The sequence below is a fragment of the Ursus arctos genome, unplaced genomic scaffold (assembly GCF_023065955.2).
Source record: "Ursus arctos isolate Adak ecotype North America unplaced genomic scaffold, UrsArc2.0 scaffold_18, whole genome shotgun sequence".
In the NCBI taxonomy this organism is placed as follows: domain Eukaryota; kingdom Metazoa; phylum Chordata; class Mammalia; order Carnivora; family Ursidae; genus Ursus; species Ursus arctos.
Genome location: NW_026622852.1, coordinates 33,564,809 through 33,588,635, shown reverse-complemented (window position 1 = coordinate 33,588,635; position 23,827 = coordinate 33,564,809). Strand labels below are relative to the sequence as shown.

The window sequence follows — 23,827 nt, the reverse complement described above, 5'->3', positions numbered from 1 at the left end:
AAGATCTTCCTATTACATAAGCATTAGAAGAAGAGCCAGCCAGCTCTGACAAATTTATACAAAGTATATGTAAAACACCTCCATTAGAATGAAATGTAAGTCAGATAAGGCTCCTTCAGATTTTACAAAACTCAATCAATTAATTCAAAAACAACTTGTGAAATTTAAAATTCTTATAGGAATACTTAATCATAGATTTGGTAAATTTGTGGAAGCCTAATCCTGACTGACAATTCTGAGAAGAATTATTAAATTTTTTTTTAATTTTATTTTTTATTTTTTTTAACTTCCCTAAATGCTGACTCCATTCCCTTAGCCACTGTCTTTTGACAAGGCACAACAATGTACTTTATATAATAGTTAAAAATTTTAAATTATAATGCTTAAGGAAGACTTTCTTCTACTAAAATTGTTTAAGGTTGGTTCTGACTGGTAAAATCTAATCCTTGTCAATTTGTTCATCCTTATTAATTCCATGGGTACAGTCTCACCTCCAGGCTCCAAAGACGATCATTTCCAGTCTGCCTTCCCTGCTGATCCATAGCTCTATGAAGGCATTCTGGGTACGTGTTGCTTATCCTTATCTTTAGTGCCTGGCCTACTATCTGATACTAGTTGGTATGCAATAAATATTGGATAAAGTATATACTTCAAAGAATCCTTGACTTTTTAGCAGTTCCACTTGCGAGTCTCCTGTTCACCTCCGTAACTGTAAATGAAATCCCCCAGCAATCACCACTACCGGCATTTTCAATTACAAAAAACTATTAACAGTAATATTGGTAATATTTCCACGAATCCACTAATATTAGGCTACCAGGCTAATGGGAAATCAATAATAATATTAATGGATAATAATAATAATAATAATTAATGGATAAAGGATATTAATGATGTGGCTATGAAAAAATATATATTTTTTTAAACTAAGTAATGAACCTGAACAGGCACACATGGCACTTTCAGAGGGTGGGGTGACTGTTTTGCATGTTCTGACTTTTTTGAAGTTAAATCTCTTCTACTTTTAAGGTGCTAAAGATTTTTTAAAAGGCACCAAACTGTTACACACTCATCAGAAAACATGATGGGTGAATTACTAAGACTTCATGGGTGCAGCCTCTTAACCGAGCAATGAATTTCTGCAAAAGCATGTATTCTAAATACTTAAGACACTGTGACACATGGAAGGAAGAAACTTAGCTGTTTAGCAAAACATCAGATTTCAAATGAGGCTGCAAAACTGACTGTACTGACCCTCACAAGGATATCCGGAAGCCAATTAAGTCCTTATTTTAGAAGTTGCCTGTATATATATTTCTGTGAGTTTCTAAATCACTTTGAAATAAGGTAAATAATATATATTATTACTACTAATATATTAATAGTTCTATGAATATTTAGGTATTAAAAAAATGGTCAGTTCCATGGGAGACCATCATTTGGTAAAAACATCTTGGAGATAGGAATAAACACCTGAAATTTAGAAACAAAACATTTATGCCATTTGGTAAAAATGAACATTGCTGAGAAGCCGTTAAAATAACTAAGCCTCAAAATTATGTGACACAGCAGTTCTGCCATTTACTGAATTCTTCACTGAGTTTACTAGACTATTTCAACAACTCAGAAGCAAAAATCTGATTACGGGTAAAAATAAACACCACACACGTGCCTTTGCAGCAGCATCTTCAGCCTCCCGTTTATGTTTGCTGATGTTGTGGTCCAGTTCCTTAATTTTAAGCTGAGAATCATTGTTTTGTTCCTTATGTGTTGCTACTTCGGCATATTTAGCTTTAATTACATTGTCTTGGGCGGTTATCACTTCTTTTTGCTTGGTCACCTCTTCTTGAGCTTTATTTACAGACTCCTGAAACATAATTCCAAGACCACATATAGCAAGGTAATATGGACATATTTTTAGTTTATTAAAAGATCATCTAACAAACTTTTAGGCAAGACGGGAATATGATCACAGGCAGATGGTCACCTAACCCTCTACATTTTATATCCCCATTAAAATGACTAATTTACATACAGGAGAAAACCTGTTTACCACTAGAAAAAAGATGCGATGCAGTGTTCACGCTGGAAGCAATAAAGTTTCTGCTGGATACAGTGTAGTTGGGATCAACTTGGTGGGGTGGGGGGAACTATAGGAATCTGACTTTTGAAGTCTTGGAAAAGTGGCATATTTTGGTAGTTAACAAGAAGATAATATGACAGATCCCCAAATATCATTTACCAGGAGGCGTAGAATGTAGGCTGGGGCTTTCTACTTTTCCCTTCTATAGATATAAGTCATATTTACCAGTGACAACAGAGGTCACAATGTTTGGTTCTAGCACAGGGGTCAAAACAGAAAAATAAGAGAAGCTTTTTTGAATAAATCGATCTATGGCACACAGAAAAACTTTCTTGCTTTGACTTTTATTATCTCCTTACTTCTCAAGGTTGAAGCTATTCAATCTCCAAAGTGTTAATTATTACTGCAATTCAGTCTATCACCAACCCCTGCAAACCCCTGTTTCATCCTAGATCTTAGAACTCACACAAATGTCTAAACCAAAAAAAATCTAGTTCAACTCAGATTTAGGTAGAGGGAAAACCTAAGTAGGACAACCTGCTACAAGCCTCTAAGGAAGAATGGTTCTTCATTATGAAAAGCACAGATAAAAAATTTAGCAATTTTTTAGGCATGCTCATTAGGAAATGATCGTTTTGAGCAACAGAGGATACTTAACATTATGGTTAGGTTATTGAATGGGCTCAAAGTGCTTTAATTTCCTTATAATGTTTAATCTGTGTCATGAGAGGTCTTTTGAGGAAGGAAAATAAATCATGGCATTCATATAAAAACCTGAAGATATTTTAGCTTTTTGAAACCTTCGAAGAGCAAGAAAAGAAAGTGAAAAATACTCTGGTGATATTAACCGAAGGGAAAAATAACAGACACAGGTTTATTAACACCACATGTTAAAAAAAATTATATATATATCTATAATGTTTATGAAGATTCTCTCATGCCTACAGGTTAAAAACTGCATTGCAGGGGCTCCTGGGTGGCTCAGTAGGCTGAGTCTGCCTTCAGCTCAGGTCATGATCCCAGGGTCCTGAGATCGAGCCCTGCATTGGGCTTCCCGCTCCGTGGAGAGCCTGCTTCTCCCTCTCCACTGCAGCTACCCCTGCTTCTGCTTATACTCTCTCTCAAAATCTTGAAAAAAAAATTGCATTGCAGTTTTGACTATTTTAATCTTTTTTATAATAGGAAATCTGTCGCTAAGGTTGAGCAGAAATGAAATTTTGGTTTTGTCTAGTTAGTTAGTAGGCAGTTTCTTTTCGTAGCCTCCTGGGAGTGTCCTTTGATACTCTTATCTAGAAAAGGAAACAATTTAGAATGCAGAGAGAGCCTGAAAGAACCACCTTTAAAAACTAAGTGATCCATTTTATACTTTTCCACAAAGAGAAATGGAAATAGATAAATGTTCTGACTTTGACTTTAGATTGAGAATGGAGTAGCTTATTTATTTTCCCATTTATCTTTAGAAACACATATCTATTTTTTTAAAAATTCTACAACATGATGTCCGTGAAAACAAAAAATATGGAGGGATAAAATGAAAAATATGAGATTAAGACAATAAATCAGAAAAAAAACTAAAGATACTTTTAAAAACTAAAATTTACTTTGGAGGCAAAATAGAAACTGAACAGAAACTAGAAAATTTAATCAGCAACACCAAAGACAAAGCTGAGAAGCATTCTGATCTCTTAATTTCAAAAAGGAGAGTAAAAATTATTATTCTATTGATTTGATAATGTGTTAAAAACAAAACAAAAAAAACCCCTTGAGTTTTGCCATGAAGAGAATCAAGAGGAAAGACCTGGTTTCCAAAATACCACACACTACAACAATTAAAACCATAATTTCAAAAGAAAAACATAAAAGAAAATGTGGAAGTAGATGACACAAGTAAGGCAAAACCACAATGAATGTCAAATGACTGCAACTCCCCCTTCGAAAGCTATCTACATTCAGTTAACAGGAAAACAAGGATATTATTTACCAAGAGTATCCACAGCAGCATGACAGAAAACTTCAACATGGTGACTGTCGTCAGTGATACTGTACTGTATATTTAAAAGCTGCTGAGAGAGTGGATCATAAGAGTTCTCATCACAAGAAAAAAAAGTGTGTAACTTTTATATGTGGTGACAGATGTTAACTAGACTCATTGGGATGGTCATTTTGCAATATATACAAATAAATCATTATGCTGTACGCTTGAAACTAATATATATCAATTATACCTCAATATGAAAACAAAACAATTCAAAGTCAAAAAGAAAGGGACAAGAGAGTAGCCAATATTCATGAGGGATGATCTCTACTAAAGATATACCACAACATGAATTTGCAGGTGACAGAATGTCTTCTAACATGTGAAATCCCCTCAGCCCTAAATCCATCCTTTACTTCCCTGCTTCTGGTATCACAACATTTCTCCCCCACCAGCAGCAACTATAGTCAGCCTCACCAGAAAAAGATGCTGTTGGGAAACTGGAGAAAGAGGCTTTACAGTCCCGGTGCTGGCATGCTTTTCTCGAAGGCAAGTTTGTCACGTGACAGAGCTAGCAGCTTGCATGGCTGCCCTGACATCCAGCAGAGGCGGCGAGGGGAGCGGGACTTTGCAGCATATTCACATGGCCAATTTCCCCTGGCATCCCATGTGGCATTTCCCTATAGATGGCTTCCCCTGCATGTCAGCAAACTTCACCACCATGGGGCCACAGTTATGCCTTCTCCAACTAGATCTGGTTTTCAGCCCTACAAGTGCAATGAGGCTCTTTGCCAGATTTGTTCCCTTCATGGGGCATGCCCCTTCCTCAGCCCTACAGGTGGTAATGGCTGTTCTCCATATCTGCTTTTCCTGTATCATTTAGCGTTCTCTTTACTCACTAGTGATCAATCCCACATCATTCCAAACTCCTCTTGTAGTCAATTTTTAATTTAAACTTTGCCTGTTTGAATTACTGCATAATTTTTGTCTTCAGAGGAGAGCCAGACTAAAACAATCAGTATTATTATTTCAGAACTCTTTCTGGATCACTAAGCACTGTTTTTGCCTCTCATCAAGACAAGAATGAAGATATCGAGACCTCTAAAGTCAAACATCTTCAAGCCAACATTTCAATTAACATTTGCTATTTCTCCAATATGGTAAGTAAACGTTACCTTATTTTTAGCCACCTCAGATGCCATTACTTCAATCTGTACTTCATAGGATTTTATAGCTTCATTGACAGCTTCAAGCTGTTGTTTATAGGATGCGTGCTCTCTCTTGAGCTCTTCCAGCTCCAGAGTGATAGCTTCAACTTCCTATAAGAAACCATTATCTACACATTCAACAGGCTATTAATTACTGAAAAATGCATATATTAGTAAGATTCTCATGCAAGTAAGATCCACAGCTTGGTTATTCAACTACCAAAACACATGTAAGCTGTTTCCCCTGAAGAAGGAAGGAGAAAGGAAATTTATTTTCCTACACTTAAAAAAAAATGACAAATATATATAGTTTTTACAGGTTCAAAGAGCTTAGCATGAGCTATTTCCTTTATCCTTTTATTCCTACAGAGAAAAACACAGAATTCTACATAAGAGAAAAATTAGCAGAGGAAAAGCCTTTTTTAAAACATAATTATTCAATGTAAAAAAAAAATAGTTTCTCAAATTTTCTTCTTTCCCATTATAACCTTCAGTTCATTAGAAAATACTCTGTGCAGGTTATTTAGTGGCAGAATATGAAGAAAGATTTAAGTAAAATTGTCGAGAAAAGTGATTCAGAGCACAGCCTTTGTGGACAGAAAAAGCTACGTTCAAATTCCAGCTTTGGCACTATCCAAAAGATAAAATCCATTATCACCATCGGTCTACAACTGAATGGCACTTTGTAAATGTAACATGCTTTCTTTCACAGTATCCATTCACACAGATGATCACCAAATAGCAATGTCACAACTCGAGCCAATACGACATAGCTCTACTGCAGAATATAAGCTTTGGTCTGCTCTTGAGTGAAGCATTTACAAAAAAGCAATTTTGCTCTTTCTCTAAAATTAGCAAGACAATGCAATCCATCCTTAAATTATGACCCTCCATTACAAGATTTTCAGCAAAATGTGTTTTAATTTGACTTAGAAGATGAATAATTTATTTCCTGAAGAAGCATAGTGTGCTTTTAGATGTGGTGAATACTGATGAGTAAGGCCAGCAAAGCAGCTCTACCACCTTCAGCACTATATTGACAATAAAAGATTGGCTCCACTTCAGGAAAGATTATTACCTGTTGTTTTTCTTTCATTTTCTTACTAGAAGCATCTGCTTTTGTTTTGGCAAAATCCAGTTTTTCCTGTGCATCCTTTAGTTCTCGCTCTCTTTCAGCCTCTGCATTTTTCATTTTATTCTCCAGTACTTCGTATTTTTCTTCTGCTTTTTTCTGAATTTCTTCGGTGTTTTTTAAGGTCTCCTCACTTTCCTCTGCATCATAAGGTAGGCAAATGTGGCTAAATGAGGTCCTCCAACTATTAGCAGTTATAGGTAATGGTTTTTTATAAATGCCTTATAGTCTCACCTTTTAAGGAAGAAATGGTCTGAAAAATTTGAGGCTAAAATTTTAAAAAATTAACTGTTCCAACCTTATTCCAGAAATGTTACGTTGAAACACAGATCCTACCTAAGAGCCATACTTGAATTATCTAAAGATCTACAAAGAAAGTATTTCCAAGCATATGAACTTGAGGAACATAAACTTTACCTGCAACTTATTTAAAAGCTCAGACTATCTTTTTAATATATTTAAATGCTTTAATATGCGTCCTAAACCAGAATCAACAGTATAACTACAGTATTTTTCCCTTATTATTTAGTTGCCAAAAAGCTTGCAGGTAATTTCATAAGTAAGGTTATATTGTATTCTTTGCTCATTTATGCCTTTTCTTGAAGTAGAGAAATACTATGAGAACATGTCTAGGATGAAGCATAGAAGAAATATCTCTAATTTACAAAGAAAAAAATAAAAGCAAGATAAAATGAGCACATTACTGTTACAACTGCCATACACTGTTTTAGTAATGGTGACCATGACTACACAATGTCCTATACTGCTTTTCAGTGCATAACACTATAAGAAATCAAAGAAAATTTTTAAAAAATACCTTAAAACAAATGAAAATGGAAATACAACATACCAAAACTTAATGGGATGCAGCAAAAGCAGTTCTAAGAGTAAAGTTTATAATAACTGCATATATCAGGAAACAAGAAAAATCTCAACAATCTTACACGTACAGGAATTAAAAAACAAAACAAAGCCCAGCGTTAGTAGAAGGAATGAAATAAAGATCAGAGCAAAGGTAAAATGAAAGAGACCAAAAAATAATAGAAAAGATCAACGTAAGTAAAAGCTAGCTCTTAGGGGCACCTGGGTGGCTCATTCGTTAAGCGTCTGCCTTCGGTTCAGGTCATGATCCCAGCGTTCTGGGATCAAACCCGCCATCAGGCTCCCTGCTCAGCAGGAAGTCTGCTTCTCCCTCTCCCACTCCCCCTGCTTGTGTTCCCTCTCTCGCTGTGTCTCTGTCAAATAAATAAAATCTTAAAAAAAAAAAAAAAAAGGTAGCTCTTAGAAAGATGGAATTGGCTCACTTTAAGCTAGCCTAAGAAGAAAGGACTCAAATAAAATCAGAAAAAAAAGGGAGACATTACAACTGAAACCAGAAATACAAAGGACCCCAAGAGACTATTATGAACAATTATATACCAAGAAATAGGACAGCCTAGAAGAAACATATATTTCTAGAAACCTACAACCTACAAAGACTGAATCATGAGAAACAAAATCCGAATAGACCACTGACTCAGTAATCAAAAACCTCTTAACAAACAAAAGTCCAGGATCAGATGGCTTTACTGGTGAATTCTACCAAACATTCAAAGATTTAGTACCTAGTCTCAAAGTCTTTCAAAAAACAGAAGAGGAGGGCACACTTTGAAACTCGTAAAGCTAGCATTACCCTGATATCAAAACCAGACAAGGACACCAGAGGCAAAAAAAAAAAAAAAAAAAAATTACAGCCTAATAACCCTGATGAACTCAGACACAAAAATCTTCAGCAAATATTAGCAAACTGAATTAAATAATACATTAAAAGGATGATACACCATGATCAAGTGGGATATGGTCCAAGATACAAGGCTGGTTTAACAGCTGCAATCAATGTGCTGCACCACATGAACCGAATGAAGGATAAAGCGCATGTTTTCAACAGATGCAGAAAAAGCATTAGAACAATTTCAACACCCATTTATGATAAAACTCAAAATAGGTATAAATGAAATGCATCCCAACATAAAAAAAGCCATAAAAGACAAGCCCACCGCTAACATTGTACTCAAAACTGAGAAGCTGAAAGTTTTTCCTCTAAGATCAGAAACAAGACAAGGAGGACTCTTGCCATTTTTACTCAACATAGTACTGGAAGTCCTAGTCAGAGCAAGAGGCAAAAGAAAGAAAGTAACAAAGGCATCCAAATTAGAAAAGATTTCTATTTGCAGATGACATATACAGAAAATCCTAAAGACTCCACTAAAAAACTGTCGGAACTAACAAATTCAACAAAGTTGCAAGATACAAAATCAATGTACAAAAATCTGTTGCATTTCTATATAATAATGAACTGCCAAATAAATTAAGAAAACAATCCTATTTATAATTACATCAAAAAGAATAAAATACCTAGAAATAAATTTAACCAAGAAGGTAGAAAGATGTGTACACGGAAAACTATAAAGCACTGATAAAAGAAACTGAAGAAGACACAAATAAATGGAAAGATACGCCATACTCATCGATGGGGAGAATACTGTTAAAATGTCCATACATCCCAAAGCAATCTGCATATTTGCTGAAATCCCTATCAAAATTCTAATGGCATTTTCTCAGAAATAAAACAATCCTAAAATCTGTATGGAACCATAAAAGATCCTGAGTAGCCAAAGCTATCTTGAGAAAGAATAAAGGTGGAGGCATCATACTCCCTGATTTAAACTATAATACAAAGCTATAGTAATCAAAAGAGTATGGAATTGGCATTAAAAATAGACACACTGATCGCTGGAACAAAACAGAGCCCAGGAATAAACCCATGCATGTATGGTCAATTAATTTATGACAAAGGAGCCAAGAACATACAATGAAGGGACAATTTCTTCAATAAATGGTGCTAGGAAAACTGGACCACTACCTTATACTACACATAAGATTTCACTCAAAATAGATTAGAGACTTGAATGTAAAACCTGAAACCATGAAACTCCTAGAAGAAAACATAAGTGATAAGTTCCCTGACATTGGTCTTAGCAGTGATTGTTTTTTGGATTTCACACTAAAAGCAAACGCAACAAAAGCAAAGATAAGTGGACAATATCAGAGCAAGGGGCGCCTGGATGGCTCAGTCATTAAGCATCTGCCTTTGGCTCAGGTCATGATCCCAGCATCCTGGGATTGAGCTCAGCAGGGAGCCTGCTTCTCCCTCTCCAACTCCCCCTGCTTGTGTTCCCTCTCTTGCTGTCTCTGTCAAAATAAATAAATAAAAAATATTTAAATAAATAAATGAATAAAAAATAAAAAGCTAAGGCAAAAAAACCCATCAACAAAAGGCAACCTAATGAATGAGAGAAAATATCTGCACATCATTTATCTGGTAAGGGGTTAATACCCCAAACACATGAAGAACCGATAAAACTCAAAAAGAAAAAGCCAAACAGTCTCATTAAAAAATGCGTACAGTATCTGAATACATACTTTTCTACAGAAGACACACAGTCAACAGTTACATGAAAAGATGCTCAACATCACTAAGCATCAGGGAAATACAAATCGTAACTACAATGAGATACTATCTTACACCTGTTAGAAGGGGCTATTATCAAAAAAAAAAAAAAAAGAAGAAGAAGAAGAAATAACAAGTGTTGGAGATGACTTGGAGAGAAAGGAACCCCCACACACTGTTGGTAGGAATGCAAATTGGTGCAGCAACTATGGAAAACAGTATGGAGGTTCCTCAAATAATTAAAAAAATAGATATGATCTAAATAAAAGTTCCACTTCTGGGTATTAGAAGAAAACAAAAACACTAACTCAAAAACATATATGCACACTCCCATGTTCATTGCAGCATTATTTATAACAGTCAAGATATGGAAACGACCTAAGCACCCACCCTTGGATGAATGGATAAAGAAAATGCATGTGTATATACATAGTGGCATATTACTCAGCCATAAAAAAGAAAATCTTGCCATTTGCAACATGGATGGACCTTGAAGGCATTATGCTAAGTGAAAAAAGAGAAAGAGAAATATGATACAATATCTCTTACATGTGGAATCTTACCCAATTTTTAAAAATCCTAGCTAATGCATACAGAGAACAGATTAATGGTTGGCAGAGGTAGGGGAGTGAACAAAATGGGCAAATTTTTAATTTTATAAAAGGGGAAGAAAATATATTAGTGGGAAAATTGTCCTAAGGAATGAGAAAAACTAAAACTACCATATACAATTCTAATTAAGTGTAAGACAAGTTCTTAAAATTAGGGGTAGAGACAGCTATAAACTGAATCACGTCAAACATTAAAAATTTCTGCCTAACAAAAATACTATCAACAAAGTCAAAAGACAAACACATAAACCAAAAGATATTCATAATGCAGATAATCCGTAAGAAATCAGAACTCTTAAGTATGAGAACAATAGAAACAAACCATAAACAACTCAAAAGAAAAATGGGGAAAAGAAATAGAAAATTCACAGATGTAGAAACCAAAAGGTCCAAGGAACATATATGGATCCCAAGCTTCACCAGCAAATCAAGGATCTGCAAGTTAAAATACTAATGTGCTATCTCTACAGAAAAATCAGATTAGAGAGAGCTTAGTCTTTCGAGAATGGAAAGGATTTGGAGAAATGAGAACTTTCATATGCCACTGGTGGAAATGTGTACTGCTGCAAAGGGGCAGAACTTGGCAATATCATAAAAATATCTGGAGTGATCAATTCAAATATATAATAGGAGATCTAAAATATCTAAAGTAAGGTTATCAGTAGAAATTGATTAAACACAAAATGTTTTTATCTCACCAATGATTTTTTTAAGAGCATCTAATTCTTCTTGTTGCTTGTGATATGAGCTTTGCTGGAGCTTGGTTTGTAATAAATCTGCCTCCTCAGTTTTCATCTCCCACTGCTGTTTTAGTTGGCGATACCTGAGAAAAAGACAAATTTACAATAAATGATCACAACTTTTCTGGTATTTGAGAAATGCATTTAAACTATAGGCTCTTACCTAAAATAAGCTCACAATATAAACAGTGTAAGATGCCACTGGTTACAAGAATAGCTTTGATGACTCATATTTTTGAGGCATCAAATTCAAGTCTGATTTGGTCACTGAAGGTAAAGGACTCTAAATGACCAATACTGATAATAACTACTTACGGAAATACTCTTAATTTTAGAAAACACTAAAAATAACCTTGGAATAAATAGGTTCCCTTAAAAATGGTCTCTCCTACAGATCCTTACCAAGAGGAAAAACTCCACAATAGCTCCCCACCACAAAAGCACATTAAAATGTAACCTCCACACCAAATTTCAAAAATCTGGTTATCGATTCCCATTTTCAAATATTAAACAAAGTTCCCTACTTTTTGTAATGAGACCGATAGTTTAAAAAGGCATAGTACTGAACTTAAACATTACAGTGTGCTCTTCTTGCAAATCCTGTAATTCTAGCCCATTTCTAGCTGCTGAAAATTCTTTCTTTGGAAGGTGTTTAGCTAATTCAGCTGCAGTGAAATTTCAAGCTGTAATAAATACACAAGGAAGCTTCGCACTAGAAATTCATGAGGTCTGAGGAAAAAGGAAGGAAGCAACTTATAAAACATAAATACTCCCTTGAGTATTCTTGCCTGAGAATTCCTGACAGCAATTAAAACCATAATTTTCAAGCCATTTCTCAATTCATTTAAAAACGTGGAGTGCAGAAATTTGAAAAAACTTAGAATGCTATTTTCTTAATATGGTCCATAAAAGAATGGCTTTAGGACCTTTCTACTCTCATATTTTAAGTAAGCTCCACGCCCTGCATGGAGCCTAACACGGGGCTTGAACTCATGACCCTGAGATCAAGACCTGAGCTGAAATCAAGAGTCGTATGCTTACCTGACTGAGGCACCGAGGTGCCCTTCACTCTCATATTTTTAAAAATCTATTTCCTTTCCTTGACCTCAATGCCACAATCAGGCCACCAGACAATTCTGCAAAATAACTTTATTCATAGTATTGGATCATTTAACAGTTCCAAGCCAAATGCAACTACATACTCAGTGCCTTGCCAAATCTTCCAAAGATCTCAGAAATCTTCCTTTTTCACAGAGAAAAGTTCATTCACTTTTTGGTAATGTATGTTAATGAAGGTAAAAGGCTCTACATGTATATGTTTGAAAGTGGGCATTTTGTTACAATTTCTATCTTTGAATGATTATGACCATCTCTTCCATATGTATAGTATTCCAAAAAAGTTTTGGCACCATTCCAAGCTTTGATAATTCAGAAGATGAATGCTAAAAATTTACAAATATTTGAAGTTTGTCTACGTACATATATTAACTTTTATTCAGTATTGTGAATTCTGAATAAAATGTCTGATTTTAACTCTCTTTCCATTTCTCATCTTCAGAGAGACTGGAAAAAATTAGAAACTTTCAAATAATGTACTTTTTAAGTTTGTGGCATGTTTCCTCTTAGAACTTTAGCATTAGCTAATATGTTTTACCAATTTAACTTTTTTTTATTGTGTTTTCCCAGCTATATATATGACAACAAGAAGAAGGAAGAGATTTATCTGTTTGGTTCACTGCTATATTCCCGCTCCTAGAAGAGTACTTGGCACAAAGGAAGCACTCAGTAATAAATAACATTAACTGACAAAAAGAGGTTACATTAAATAGCATGATCCCAATTTAAAAAAAAATAAAAATATCTCCCCATATCATACACAAACAGAAATAATGTTGAAAAGCACACACGCATACCCATATCCACACCCATACAGAAGAAACACTGTAAGGAAACACTTTAACAATGACTTTCTGACATGAACTTGTTTACTTCCTCAGTAGGCAACCCAGTGATCCTTGTATGTACAGGACAGCCACAAGCTGCTAAACTTAATGTTGGCATCTGATCGATGCTATACTGTTTATCATTTCAAATGAAGGACTCCAGTATCCTCTGGTGTGAACCTCCAGAATATCTACGGATTTCCCCACCAATCCCAGTAGAGTAACGGTATATCTCAACAGGGAAAGAAAAATATTCGGCTGATGGTTTTTTTCTTCCTTTTGTTTAATTACCTTTCCTATTTTCTTATAACAAAGACATTATTTTTATCAGAAAAAAGTAACTGATATACAAGTTATCTACTCACAATTTATTCAAATAAAATCAAGGATATTATGAAAAAGGGCAGAAGTTGTATTTCTTTAGAGAAAATTCTTTCATTTTCTACCGTGAGTCTCTGACCAAAAAGAAACTTAAAAATACAACTTAATTTGACAGAAGTCTTACTTTTCAGCTGTGTTTTTAAGACCTGCTAATTCCTCGTCTAGAGTCTGTAGCTTATTCTCCTTGATTCTCAACTCATCTTGAACATCTTTGAGTTCTTGAAATTTGGTTAAAATAGAAGCTGCCTGGGATCGAGCACCTGATAGAAACAAATTGTAACAAGCCTTAGACATTAAGTTACCACATATTTAGTAGACAATAAAAAACTTTGTAAGAATTATACTTGAAAAGATTCAATAGCAAATCTTTTATAGTAAGCTTATAAAGGTACAGAATTCATTTTATCATTAAAATCTTAGGACATACATACTTGATAATACTTCTAAGCAGATGTGATGGATTGTTTATTCAAAATAATCACTGCCCCTTCCTACTGGGCCCATCCTTCTCAGGGCCATTTTCCTCTCTAATATCAGCCTAGCCATGTGATTTGCTCTGGCCAATGAAATGGAAAATGTGCCTCTTTTGAAAGTAAGCTTTAAAAGGCAGCACATAATTCACCATTTGTTTTCCCTCTCCCATTAGAAAACCATGTTCAAAGTAGGGGCTATTTTTCCTTCAGCCTGGGTTCCAGAATGTGAATAACACTGAACAGAGATAAATGACCTACAGGTAAAGTAGCGTAATTGTGGTACTTACTATAAGCCACTGAGATTTGGGGGCTATTTTTTTTACCGTACCATAACCTGGCCTAAACTTTGATACAGCAGAGGAAGCTGGTTTCACTTTACAAGCAACTATAATTGTCTGACAACAACAGGTTGAGTTATGTTGGCAAGAAAACTCTAGGTTTGATGGGAGAATGCAAAGGTCAATTAGCAATGCTATTATGAGCACTTTGGTAATATGATACAGGGATAGATATTTGCCATCCCTAAAGTAGGAACTTCAAGAACATTCAAACCAATGAAATCTAAAAAGTTTCTTCTATTTTATATATTTAAAAATACTTGATCTCTCTTTATCCTCCAATTACAGATACTAATCCTCTTACTGTATATACTGGAATTCACTTCACTGCCTATTGTTTTCTTGGCCTAGAAAGAAATTAAGTCCCTTGATATCTCAACAGGCATTATATAGTCTCTTGGTTTGGTTAAAAGCACAAACTGTGCAAACGGATAACCTGAATTCAAATCCTGGGCTTTGCCACTTACCCGCAAATTATATAACCGCTCTGTACATTAGTTTCTACAACTGTGTACTGCAGATGATAATAATATACCTACCGGATAGTTGCTAGAAAGATGAAAGGAGTTCATTATTTAAAGCCCTGAGAATAGGTCTTCAGAAAATGACAGAAATGTTGTGTATCTGCACTGCCCAGGTACCCATTAACTATTTGTGGTCACAGAGTCCTTGAAATGTGACTAGGACAACTGAGGAAATTATTTTTATTTAACTTTAATTATCTTAATTAAATGTTAAGAGACATATGGCTACTGTACGGGACGGCACAGTCTTACAATGTTGCCTGGTACACAGCCAAGTACTATTCAGTGTTTGTTAGCTACTTGATCACTCGACACAGATCTGGAAACTCAATGTGGCAAATATTAGAATAAGAAGAATATGATTATTATCTTATTCTCAAGGGCAGATTTAATTTTTTCATTTTACTTTTCACAGATGCAGTGGCGTATACTCAAATTAGAACTTAGCGTTTCCTGAACACGGGTAAAAATGTACTGAATTTAAAAAAAAATTCCAGTAGCTAGAATATCCTAATAGGGCAAAATGCAAGAGAGAAAAAAGAAAAAGAACAGACTTACTTGAGAAAAATAAATAACAGCAACAGGACTGATTACTACACTATGAGCTCCTTGAGGGCTAAGACACTTTATAATTTCTCAGTATTTAATTAAATAGCTGCGACACCGTAGGTATTCTAAAGAAAACCCAATCCTTAAGTTGAGTAAAACTCTGGATTAAATCGTCCAAACTCACAATTTCCGGTTTTAAAAACAAAACAAAAATTTCCATCTTATTTGCCACACAGAATTTTGAGGACAAAATGATATAAAACCTACATCCAAGATTTGCGAGGAAGATGGAAGCAGAAGCGAAAGACCCTGGGCTCACCTCATACCATGAATACAACTAGATAACTATCAAATCATCCAAAATACCCCAGAAATCGACCTGAAGACTGGCAGACCAAACTCCACAAGTAAAGGCAGAAAAGAGACCACATCAAAGAAGGTCGGAAGTGTGCAGACCGTGGCTTGGGAGAGAAACGGCTGTCATGAGGGTTGGGAGCTGTGGTCAGAGCCGGACTAGCACACAGGGGAGGCCACACAGGGCAGACCAATCCCCATAACAATTGGCTCGAAAGTGAGAGGAGCCAAATTTCATGAGTTTTGGCAACCAGGAGAGCTTAAAACCTACGGTTTTAAAGGTCAGTGTGCTTGGCTCTGGTAGAGCCCCAAGGATATTGTTCTTTGGACAGACAGCAGGGCAAACAGCCCACCAACAAACAGCATAGTAACAGCTTTCTGAAGAGCACCTGGGGCACACGGTGGGGAGGTCATGAGCTCATCTGGAAGCATGTCCCAGAGAGGCAGTGTTCACAGAGAAACCCCTCCTAGAACAAAGAAACGAGCAGGCATCATTTCCCTCTCCCACCCCTCAGTATAAACAGAGGGCCACATGTGGGAACCAACCCAGCAGACACTTGCTATGTAACATCCTTACACCAAACTCCATTGCTCAGGTGGATTCCCCCTTCCCAATCACTCTTGCCTCAGTCCCAGAATAGCAGGCTCCCACCCCCAGAAGACCGGTCAAAACCCCTGGCAACATCATGTCTCCCGACCTGGGACATATCTGATAAGGATTAGTACCCAAAATATATAAAAAACTGATAAAACTCAACACTCAAAACCCAAAAAATCTAATCAAAAAATGAACAGAAGACATGATGAGACATTTCTCCAAATAAGAAATATAGATGGCCAACAGACACATGAAAGATGCTTAACATCACTCTGCAACTACAAGGTATCTATCAGATACCTCTCCCATCTATCAGAATGGCTAAAATAAAAAACACAAGAGACAAGTGTGGCAGAGGATGTGAAGAAATATGAACTCTTTTGCACTGTTGGTGGGAATGAAAACTAGTGCAACCACTGTGGAAAACAGTATGGAGGTTCCTCAAAAGGTTAAAAATGGATCTATCAATCACACCACTAGGTATTTATACAAAAAATACAAAAACACTAATTCAAAGGGACACATGCACCCTTATGTCTACTGCAGCATTATTTACAATATCCAAATTATGGAACCAGTCCACCTGTCCGACTGAAGAATGGCTAAGAGGTACACACACACACATATACATGTATATATATATATGTGTGTGTGTGTATATATATATACACACATACACACACACAATGGAATATTATTCAGCTAAAAGAAAAGAAATCTTGCCATTTGCAAAGACATGGATAGAACTAGGAAGTATAAGGCTAAGTGAAATAAGTCAGAGAAATACCATATGATTTTACTCATATGTGGAATTTAAGAAACAAAGGAGAAAAAGAGAGATGAGACAAGAAACAGACTCTAAACTATAGAGAACAAACTGATCGTTACCAGATGGAGGGATGGTAAGGTGATGGGTGAAATGGGTTACAGGGATTACTAAGGAGTGTACTTGTTGGGATGAGCACTAGGTATTATATGAAATTGTTCAATCACTAAACTGTATACCTGAAATTAATACATCACTGTATTTTAACTTACTGGAATTAAAATTTAACAAAAAAGAAAAAATGTATACAATCAATACTGCATGATTCTTTTTACTTTGTTTTGTTTGATTTTTATGTAAATTCAATTTAACATATACTGTACTATTAGTTTCAGAGGTAGAACTTGGTGGTTCACCAGTTGCATATAATACCCAGGGCTCATTCCATCAAGTGCCCGCCTTAATGCCCATCACCCAGTTACCCCATCGTCTCCCACCTCCCTTCTGAGCAACCCTGTTTCCTAGAGGTAAGTCTCTTATGGTTTGCCTTCCTCTGTTTTCCGCTTATTTTTCCTTCCCTTATGTTCATTGGTTTGTTTCTTAAATTCCACAAGTGCAATCATATGATTTTTTTTCTCTTATTTCGCTTAGCATAATACCCTCTAGTTCTATCCATGTCATTGCAAATGGCAAGATTTCATTCTTTTTGATGGCTGAGTAATATGCCACTGTGTGTGTGTGTGTGTGTGTGTGTGTGTGTGTGTGTGTGTACCAGATCTTTATCCATTCATCTGTCGATGGACATCTGGGCTCTTTCCATAGTTTGGCTATTGTGGACATGGCAGCTGTAAACATTGGGGTGCATGTGCTCCTTCAGGTCACTATGTTTATATCTTTGGGGTAAATACCCAGTAGTGCCATTGCTGGGCTGTAGGGTAGATCTATTTTTAACTTTTTGAGGAATGTCCATACTGTTTTCCAGAGTGGCTGCACCAGTTTGCATTCCCACCAACAGGTAAGATGGTTCCCCTTTTTCCACATCCTCACCAACATCTGTTGTTTCCTGAGTTGATAAATTTAGCCATTCTGACCGGTGTGAGGCGGTATCTCATTGTAGTTCTGATTTGTATTTCCCTGATGACAAGTGATGTTGAGCATTTTTTCTTTCATGTTGTCTGTTGGCCATTTGTATGTCTTCTTTGCAGAAGTATCTGTTCCTTTCTTCTGCCCACTTCTTGACTGGATTTTTTGTTTTTTGGGTATTGAGCTTAATTAAGTTCTTTATAGATTTTGGATACTAGCCCTTTATCTGATAAGACATTTGCAAATAACTTCTCCCATTCCATAGGTTGCCTTTTAATTTTGTTAACTGTTTCCTTTGCTGTGAAAAAGCTTTTTACCCTGATGAAGTCCCAATAGTTCATTTTTGCTTTTGCTTCCGTTGCCTTTGGCGGTGTGTCTAGTAAGTTGCTGTGGCCAAGGTCAAAGAGATCACTGCCTGTGTTTTCCTCTAGGATTTTGATGGATTCCTGTCTCATATTTAGGTCTTTCATCCATTTTGAGTTTTAGTGTATGGTATAAGAAAGTTCCAGTTTCTTTTTACTTTTAATACATTTAGTACTGAGTATTAATCTTGTCTTCTAGGCTTTCTTTTTGTTGCTATTTGTTTCATATCTTGTGTATCATTTTAATTATTTATTTTTAACTCTTTTTTTTCATCATTTAGGTTTAAACCCAAAAGTAAAGCCCAAAAAAACCACAACCAGCCCTAAAAGTAAATAAATAGAAAGTCAAATGCATAAATCTTTCCACTTCAGTAGGAGATTTTTTACGTCACTAGTAAACTGATACGCTTAAATAACTCTGTTTTCTGCTTCTCCTATTTACAATCTTACCTGTCTCCTAGAGCTATTGAAATGTTAAATGAACTAATGGTATGGTTCCTGGCATAGCCTAAGTTCTTAATAAACATACAGAGGAAAGAATGCTTAGCAGCAGTTCAACATTAGCTCTGAAGTCCAACTCTGAGTTAAAATACTAGCTCTAACACTATTTGCTATTGAATGAATTACTAAATTTTTCTAATTTCAATTTCATTCCCTAAAAAAAGGGAAAAAGAATAGTTGTAAGGAATAAATGAGAAAATAAAGCAAATATGTATAGCACCTGGCAAAGAATGAGTTAAATATTAGCTATTTTTATTCCCTGCAAACAAACAAAAAAGCAACCTACCTCCACTCAATGTCCCATGAGGATCAAATACATCACCTCCTAGAGTTACAGTTCTAGTCATTATCCTTTTATCAAAGGCCACTTTTTTTGCATTATCCATATTATTACAAACAAACGTTGTTCCAAAGACAAATTCCATTGCTTTCTGAAGTTCTGGGTTGTATTCAACGAGGGAAAGAGCCACATGAACATTGTTAGGGCCAACCTGTGGGAAAACAACAGATATGTCACAGTACATACCACCTCTCCTTTCAAATATTATTTTACAAAACAGTACTGCCATACTAGAAATTTAAGTACTACTTACCGAGCATTAGAATTCCTTTTGAACTTTCTAAAATACTATGGAAAATTCAAGAGTTTTAGAAAAAATTTCAAATTTAAACATTGAAACTCTATGGTTAAGTAAAATATTTAAAGTACCAGGCATTAGGAGAGTATCTATTAAGCAGGAGCCAGTACCAAGTTTCTAAATCCAAAATGGACTATTTGGACACACTCTCTCAAGTTAAAATACAGCAACCGCTGTATCAACACAATTATATAAAATGTTTTGTTTCAATTATTGATCTACTTATTCTATAGTGAATACTTTTTCATTCAAATTAAACACGCTAGAGCAGCCACCTATCAGTTACAGAAAAACACAACTAACATTGCGACGGCAAAAAAAAAATTTTAATCCCTGTGTTTTATTTTGATCCAATTGCATCTTCTCAACCTTTGTTGATGTGCACTCTGCCCGTCTTTTTAAAATAACTAAGCATTCTTTCAGGAGCTTAGTAGCAGCAAGAGAAATCCAAGTGAAGCCAGCTCTGTATAACAGACGTTCAGCACTGCCCTCTGACACAGCAGCTACCGTTAAAAAGGTTTGGCTAAGGGACCTGGGTAGAAGTATTTTTGCTACTACCTGAAACCCCAATTTACTTCTTACACTGGGACTTGTCCAAAAGCTGAAGTAACTTCCAAAACCTTCCAGACCCAATGGTGATTTTTCAAAGTAACCAAAGTTCTAACCAGAAACACCACCTTTCAATTTCTCTGCACTCATTTTCCTTCTCCTGAGAGTATACATGTCAATACAACTGTATTTTGAAATAATTTTCATTGATGGATTCTTAATTATAAGAAAACTGAGTATCCATTTAGTATTTTAATTATAAATATATTTCTATGTTTCATATAACTGTCTTTTCAACTGATGCACTTGGAATGCCTGCTCAGTAACAAACTGGTAACACTGCTGAGTATTAGGACTGGCTTCGTGTTATTACCCAATATCACACAACTATAATTGCCTTGCAAATGTATTGCCTTGTACTCCTCTGGGGTTTGTTTTTATTTTTTTTGTTGTGTGTGTTGTTGGGTTTGTTTTTGTTTTTAATAATAGCTGTACCACTTAGATCCACACCTCAGCAGCTCACTGGCTATCCTGGTCCCCTGCTGTATGTCCAGAGGTTGGAAGGCGACCTACAGAAAGCATGTCTGTAAGACTGGTAGATACCTCCCATAACAGTTGTCACTGTGGGCAGTTAAACTGTGCTTAGCATGCAAAAAACTAAAGAATTCTGGTATCTATAAGCTCTGCAATTCTAGTAACTCAGAGATTGGAAATTTAATGTTATCATGTGATAGTCATGTGACCTGACTGAAGGTTTAAAGACATTTAAACATTACAACATTGAAATATCAAAGGTAGTTTTAGTTTTCCACCATTTCTATTCTCCTTCCATCTATTTTCACAAAAGCCAACTCTTTTTTTGTAGCTTAGGCATGGTAACAACAAAATTTTGCACTTCTACATGATTACGTATGATTATGTCCCCCAAATTAATGTCCTCTAACTAAAACAAAACAAAACAAAAAACAAAAAAACAAGTAAGATACAGATAAAACATATAAAGGCGACTTACAAGATTTTGAGCGACCCTCAGAGTTTCTGGAGCAATACATCTGGCTGAAATTTTATTGAGTGGAATTATAGTGTATCGACGTTTCAATTCCCCCTTTTCTAGTAACTTTTTCCCAGTAACCTAAAAAATTATGATTTGAAATAAGGAAATAAAATATTAATGACAGAAAACATTCAGAGGGAAAGAGTACAAGTTTAGGAATCCACAATTAAATGTTTAGTGCCTAGTATCCTGAACAATGGAAAGTCTAAAACTGATAATATGCATTCTAGATTCCTGAGTAAGCATGAGATTTCCCTGGGAATAAAGTTAATCAAATATAATATAAGCAATAATATAATAAAAAGTCATTAACTGAATAGCTGTACTGTAAAGATAAGCAACCTTAGGAATAGCTTAAAACATCAAGAAAGTACTCAGTTCTAGCAGCTCATGGTTTTTCCAGTTAAGGAGGAACTGCAAATTTTAATTAATTTACCTCTGTGTCTACTACAACATTGTAGAGCCGTTCCCCAGCCACCAATTCTAAAGCTGTGGTTGCAGAAGTATCTTTCACACTAATCAGAGAAGCTACAAGTCCTTTCACACAATTTCTATTCCAGTTCTTTTCTGGATCCCTAAAATAGAACAGTTGACAAAATTAATCTGAAACAATAAAACAGAAAAAGTTGTATTTTACTAGTCAAGAGCTCTTCCTACCAACACATTAAAAGAGAAGCATACACACTTTTAAGAAAAACAAAAATTTAATGTTCAGATGACTAGCCAACTATTGTTAAGTCAATCAAAAGATCTTTTGGTACATATTGTTTTCAATAAAACAAAAATAACTTTGATGCTATGATTTTTTTTTTTTAATTATTTATTTATGAGAGAGAGAGGGAGGGAATGAGAGGGGGTAAGAATCAGGGAGAGGAAGAGGGGAAGCAGACTACCTCCTGAGTGCAGAGCTCCACACAGGGCTCAATCTCAGAAGCCCAAGATCATGACCTGAGCTGAAACCAACAGTCGGACCATCAACCAACTGAGCCACCCAGGCGCCCCTGCTGCTATAATCTTCGGGCTGCTATAATCTTTGTAATAAACATATTACTCTAAGTACTCCATGAAAAAACCCATGTAAATTTGTAAATTGTAAAATGTTAATGTAGATATTTAAAGAAACTTTGGACTGAGATTTAATTTCCCTCATTTTGGTCTTAAGAATTCCCACTGCCAACGCTTGAAACATTTCAATAAACATTTAAGAAAAAAAATGTCGATTAAGGAAAAGCAGCTTATAATATTTTTCATACAAAAATCTTAATGTTAACAAAATTTTCAGATTGTCTTCCAGCTTAAATGAAAATATATCTTGGTTAACATTTCGATAAGTGTTTAGGGGAAAAAATACCAATTAAGGAAAAGTAGCTTGTGATATTTTTCATACAGAAATCTTGATGTAAATAAAATTTTCAGATTGTCTTCCAGCTTAAATAAAAATATATTTTGGCTATTACCAAGTTCAAATTTAAGGTTTAAATCTCTTACCTGTAGGCAAATTGAATATTAGGAAATCTGGCTAAGAGAGCTTCATATGTTTCCTTCAATCTACTGATATCACGAGATAGCTGCCTGCGCTTTTCCAGAAGTCCTTCCTCCTTGTTTTCTGAACAGTAAATCACAAGTAAATTGAAACGGAATTTTAAAAATGCAAATATTCTATGGGCTTTTTTTTTTTTTTAAGATTTTATTTATTTGACAGAAAGAGAGACAGCCAGCGAGAGAGGGAACAGAAGCAGGGGGAGTGGGAGAGGAAGAAGCAGTCTCCCACCAGAGGAGCCTGATGTGGCGCTCGATCCTAGGACTCTGGGATCATGCCCTCAGCCGAAGGTAGCCGCTTAACGACTGAGCCACCCAGGCACCCCTATTCTACAGTTTTAAAGAAACCATCAGTAACCTCTATTTCCAAAGCATTCCTAGAAGCAAAATACAAATTTCTGGTATTAAATAAAAAGCACACTTAACATGAAAGATCAGGTAGACATTATTACCAACAAATAACAGAAATTTTCATTCCTGAGTTAAGATGGCGGAGGAGTAGGGGACCCCTTTTTCAGCCGGTCCCCTGAGTGGAGCTGGATAGGTACCAGACCAGCCTGAACATCCACGGAATCAGCCTGAGACGCAGGAAGATACATCTGGATCTCTACAAATGAACATCTCCAGCGCTGAGTATTGAGGTAGGAAGCGAGGAGCCGTGAAACCGCGCACAGATATCGGAAGATAAACGGAAGGGGGAGGGAGCCGCCACATTGGGGCGCCGGGAAGCGGTAGCCACTTGCACGGGGGAGCGGGCAGACTCGCGGACCGGCACCCGCGAGAGAGAGCAGACTGAGACCGTGAGCCGGGGAACGCGCACCACCAGACTGAAAAACCGGAGCTCCGGTGCGCTCACTGGATCCAGACTGAGACCGGGAGCTTCCGGAGCGCACTGGGGTGGCGGGCGGCTGGCGGCATGAGAAACACAAAGGACAG

General features: G+C 36.0%; 1 protein-coding gene across 1 annotated transcript in view; it reads right to left on the bottom strand.

Moving 5' to 3' along the window:
• Nucleotides 1-23,827, bottom strand: part of SMC2 (structural maintenance of chromosomes 2) — a 67,277-nt gene that overhangs the window by 15,770 nt on the left and 27,680 nt on the right. The window contains exons 12-20 of the mRNA XM_057313631.1: nt 22,841-22,958; nt 21,789-21,927; nt 21,311-21,430; nt 19,398-19,602; nt 13,688-13,823; nt 11,198-11,322; nt 6,345-6,538; nt 5,234-5,377; nt 1,673-1,867 (exon numbers count right to left, since the gene is read on the bottom strand). Coding sequence (XP_057169614.1) covers nt 1,673-1,867; nt 5,234-5,377; nt 6,345-6,538; nt 11,198-11,322; nt 13,688-13,823; nt 19,398-19,602; nt 21,311-21,430; nt 21,789-21,927; nt 22,841-22,958 — 1,376 coding nt within the window. The remainder of the gene's footprint in view (nt 1-1,672; nt 1,868-5,233; nt 5,378-6,344; nt 6,539-11,197; nt 11,323-13,687; nt 13,824-19,397; nt 19,603-21,310; nt 21,431-21,788; nt 21,928-22,840; nt 22,959-23,827) is intronic.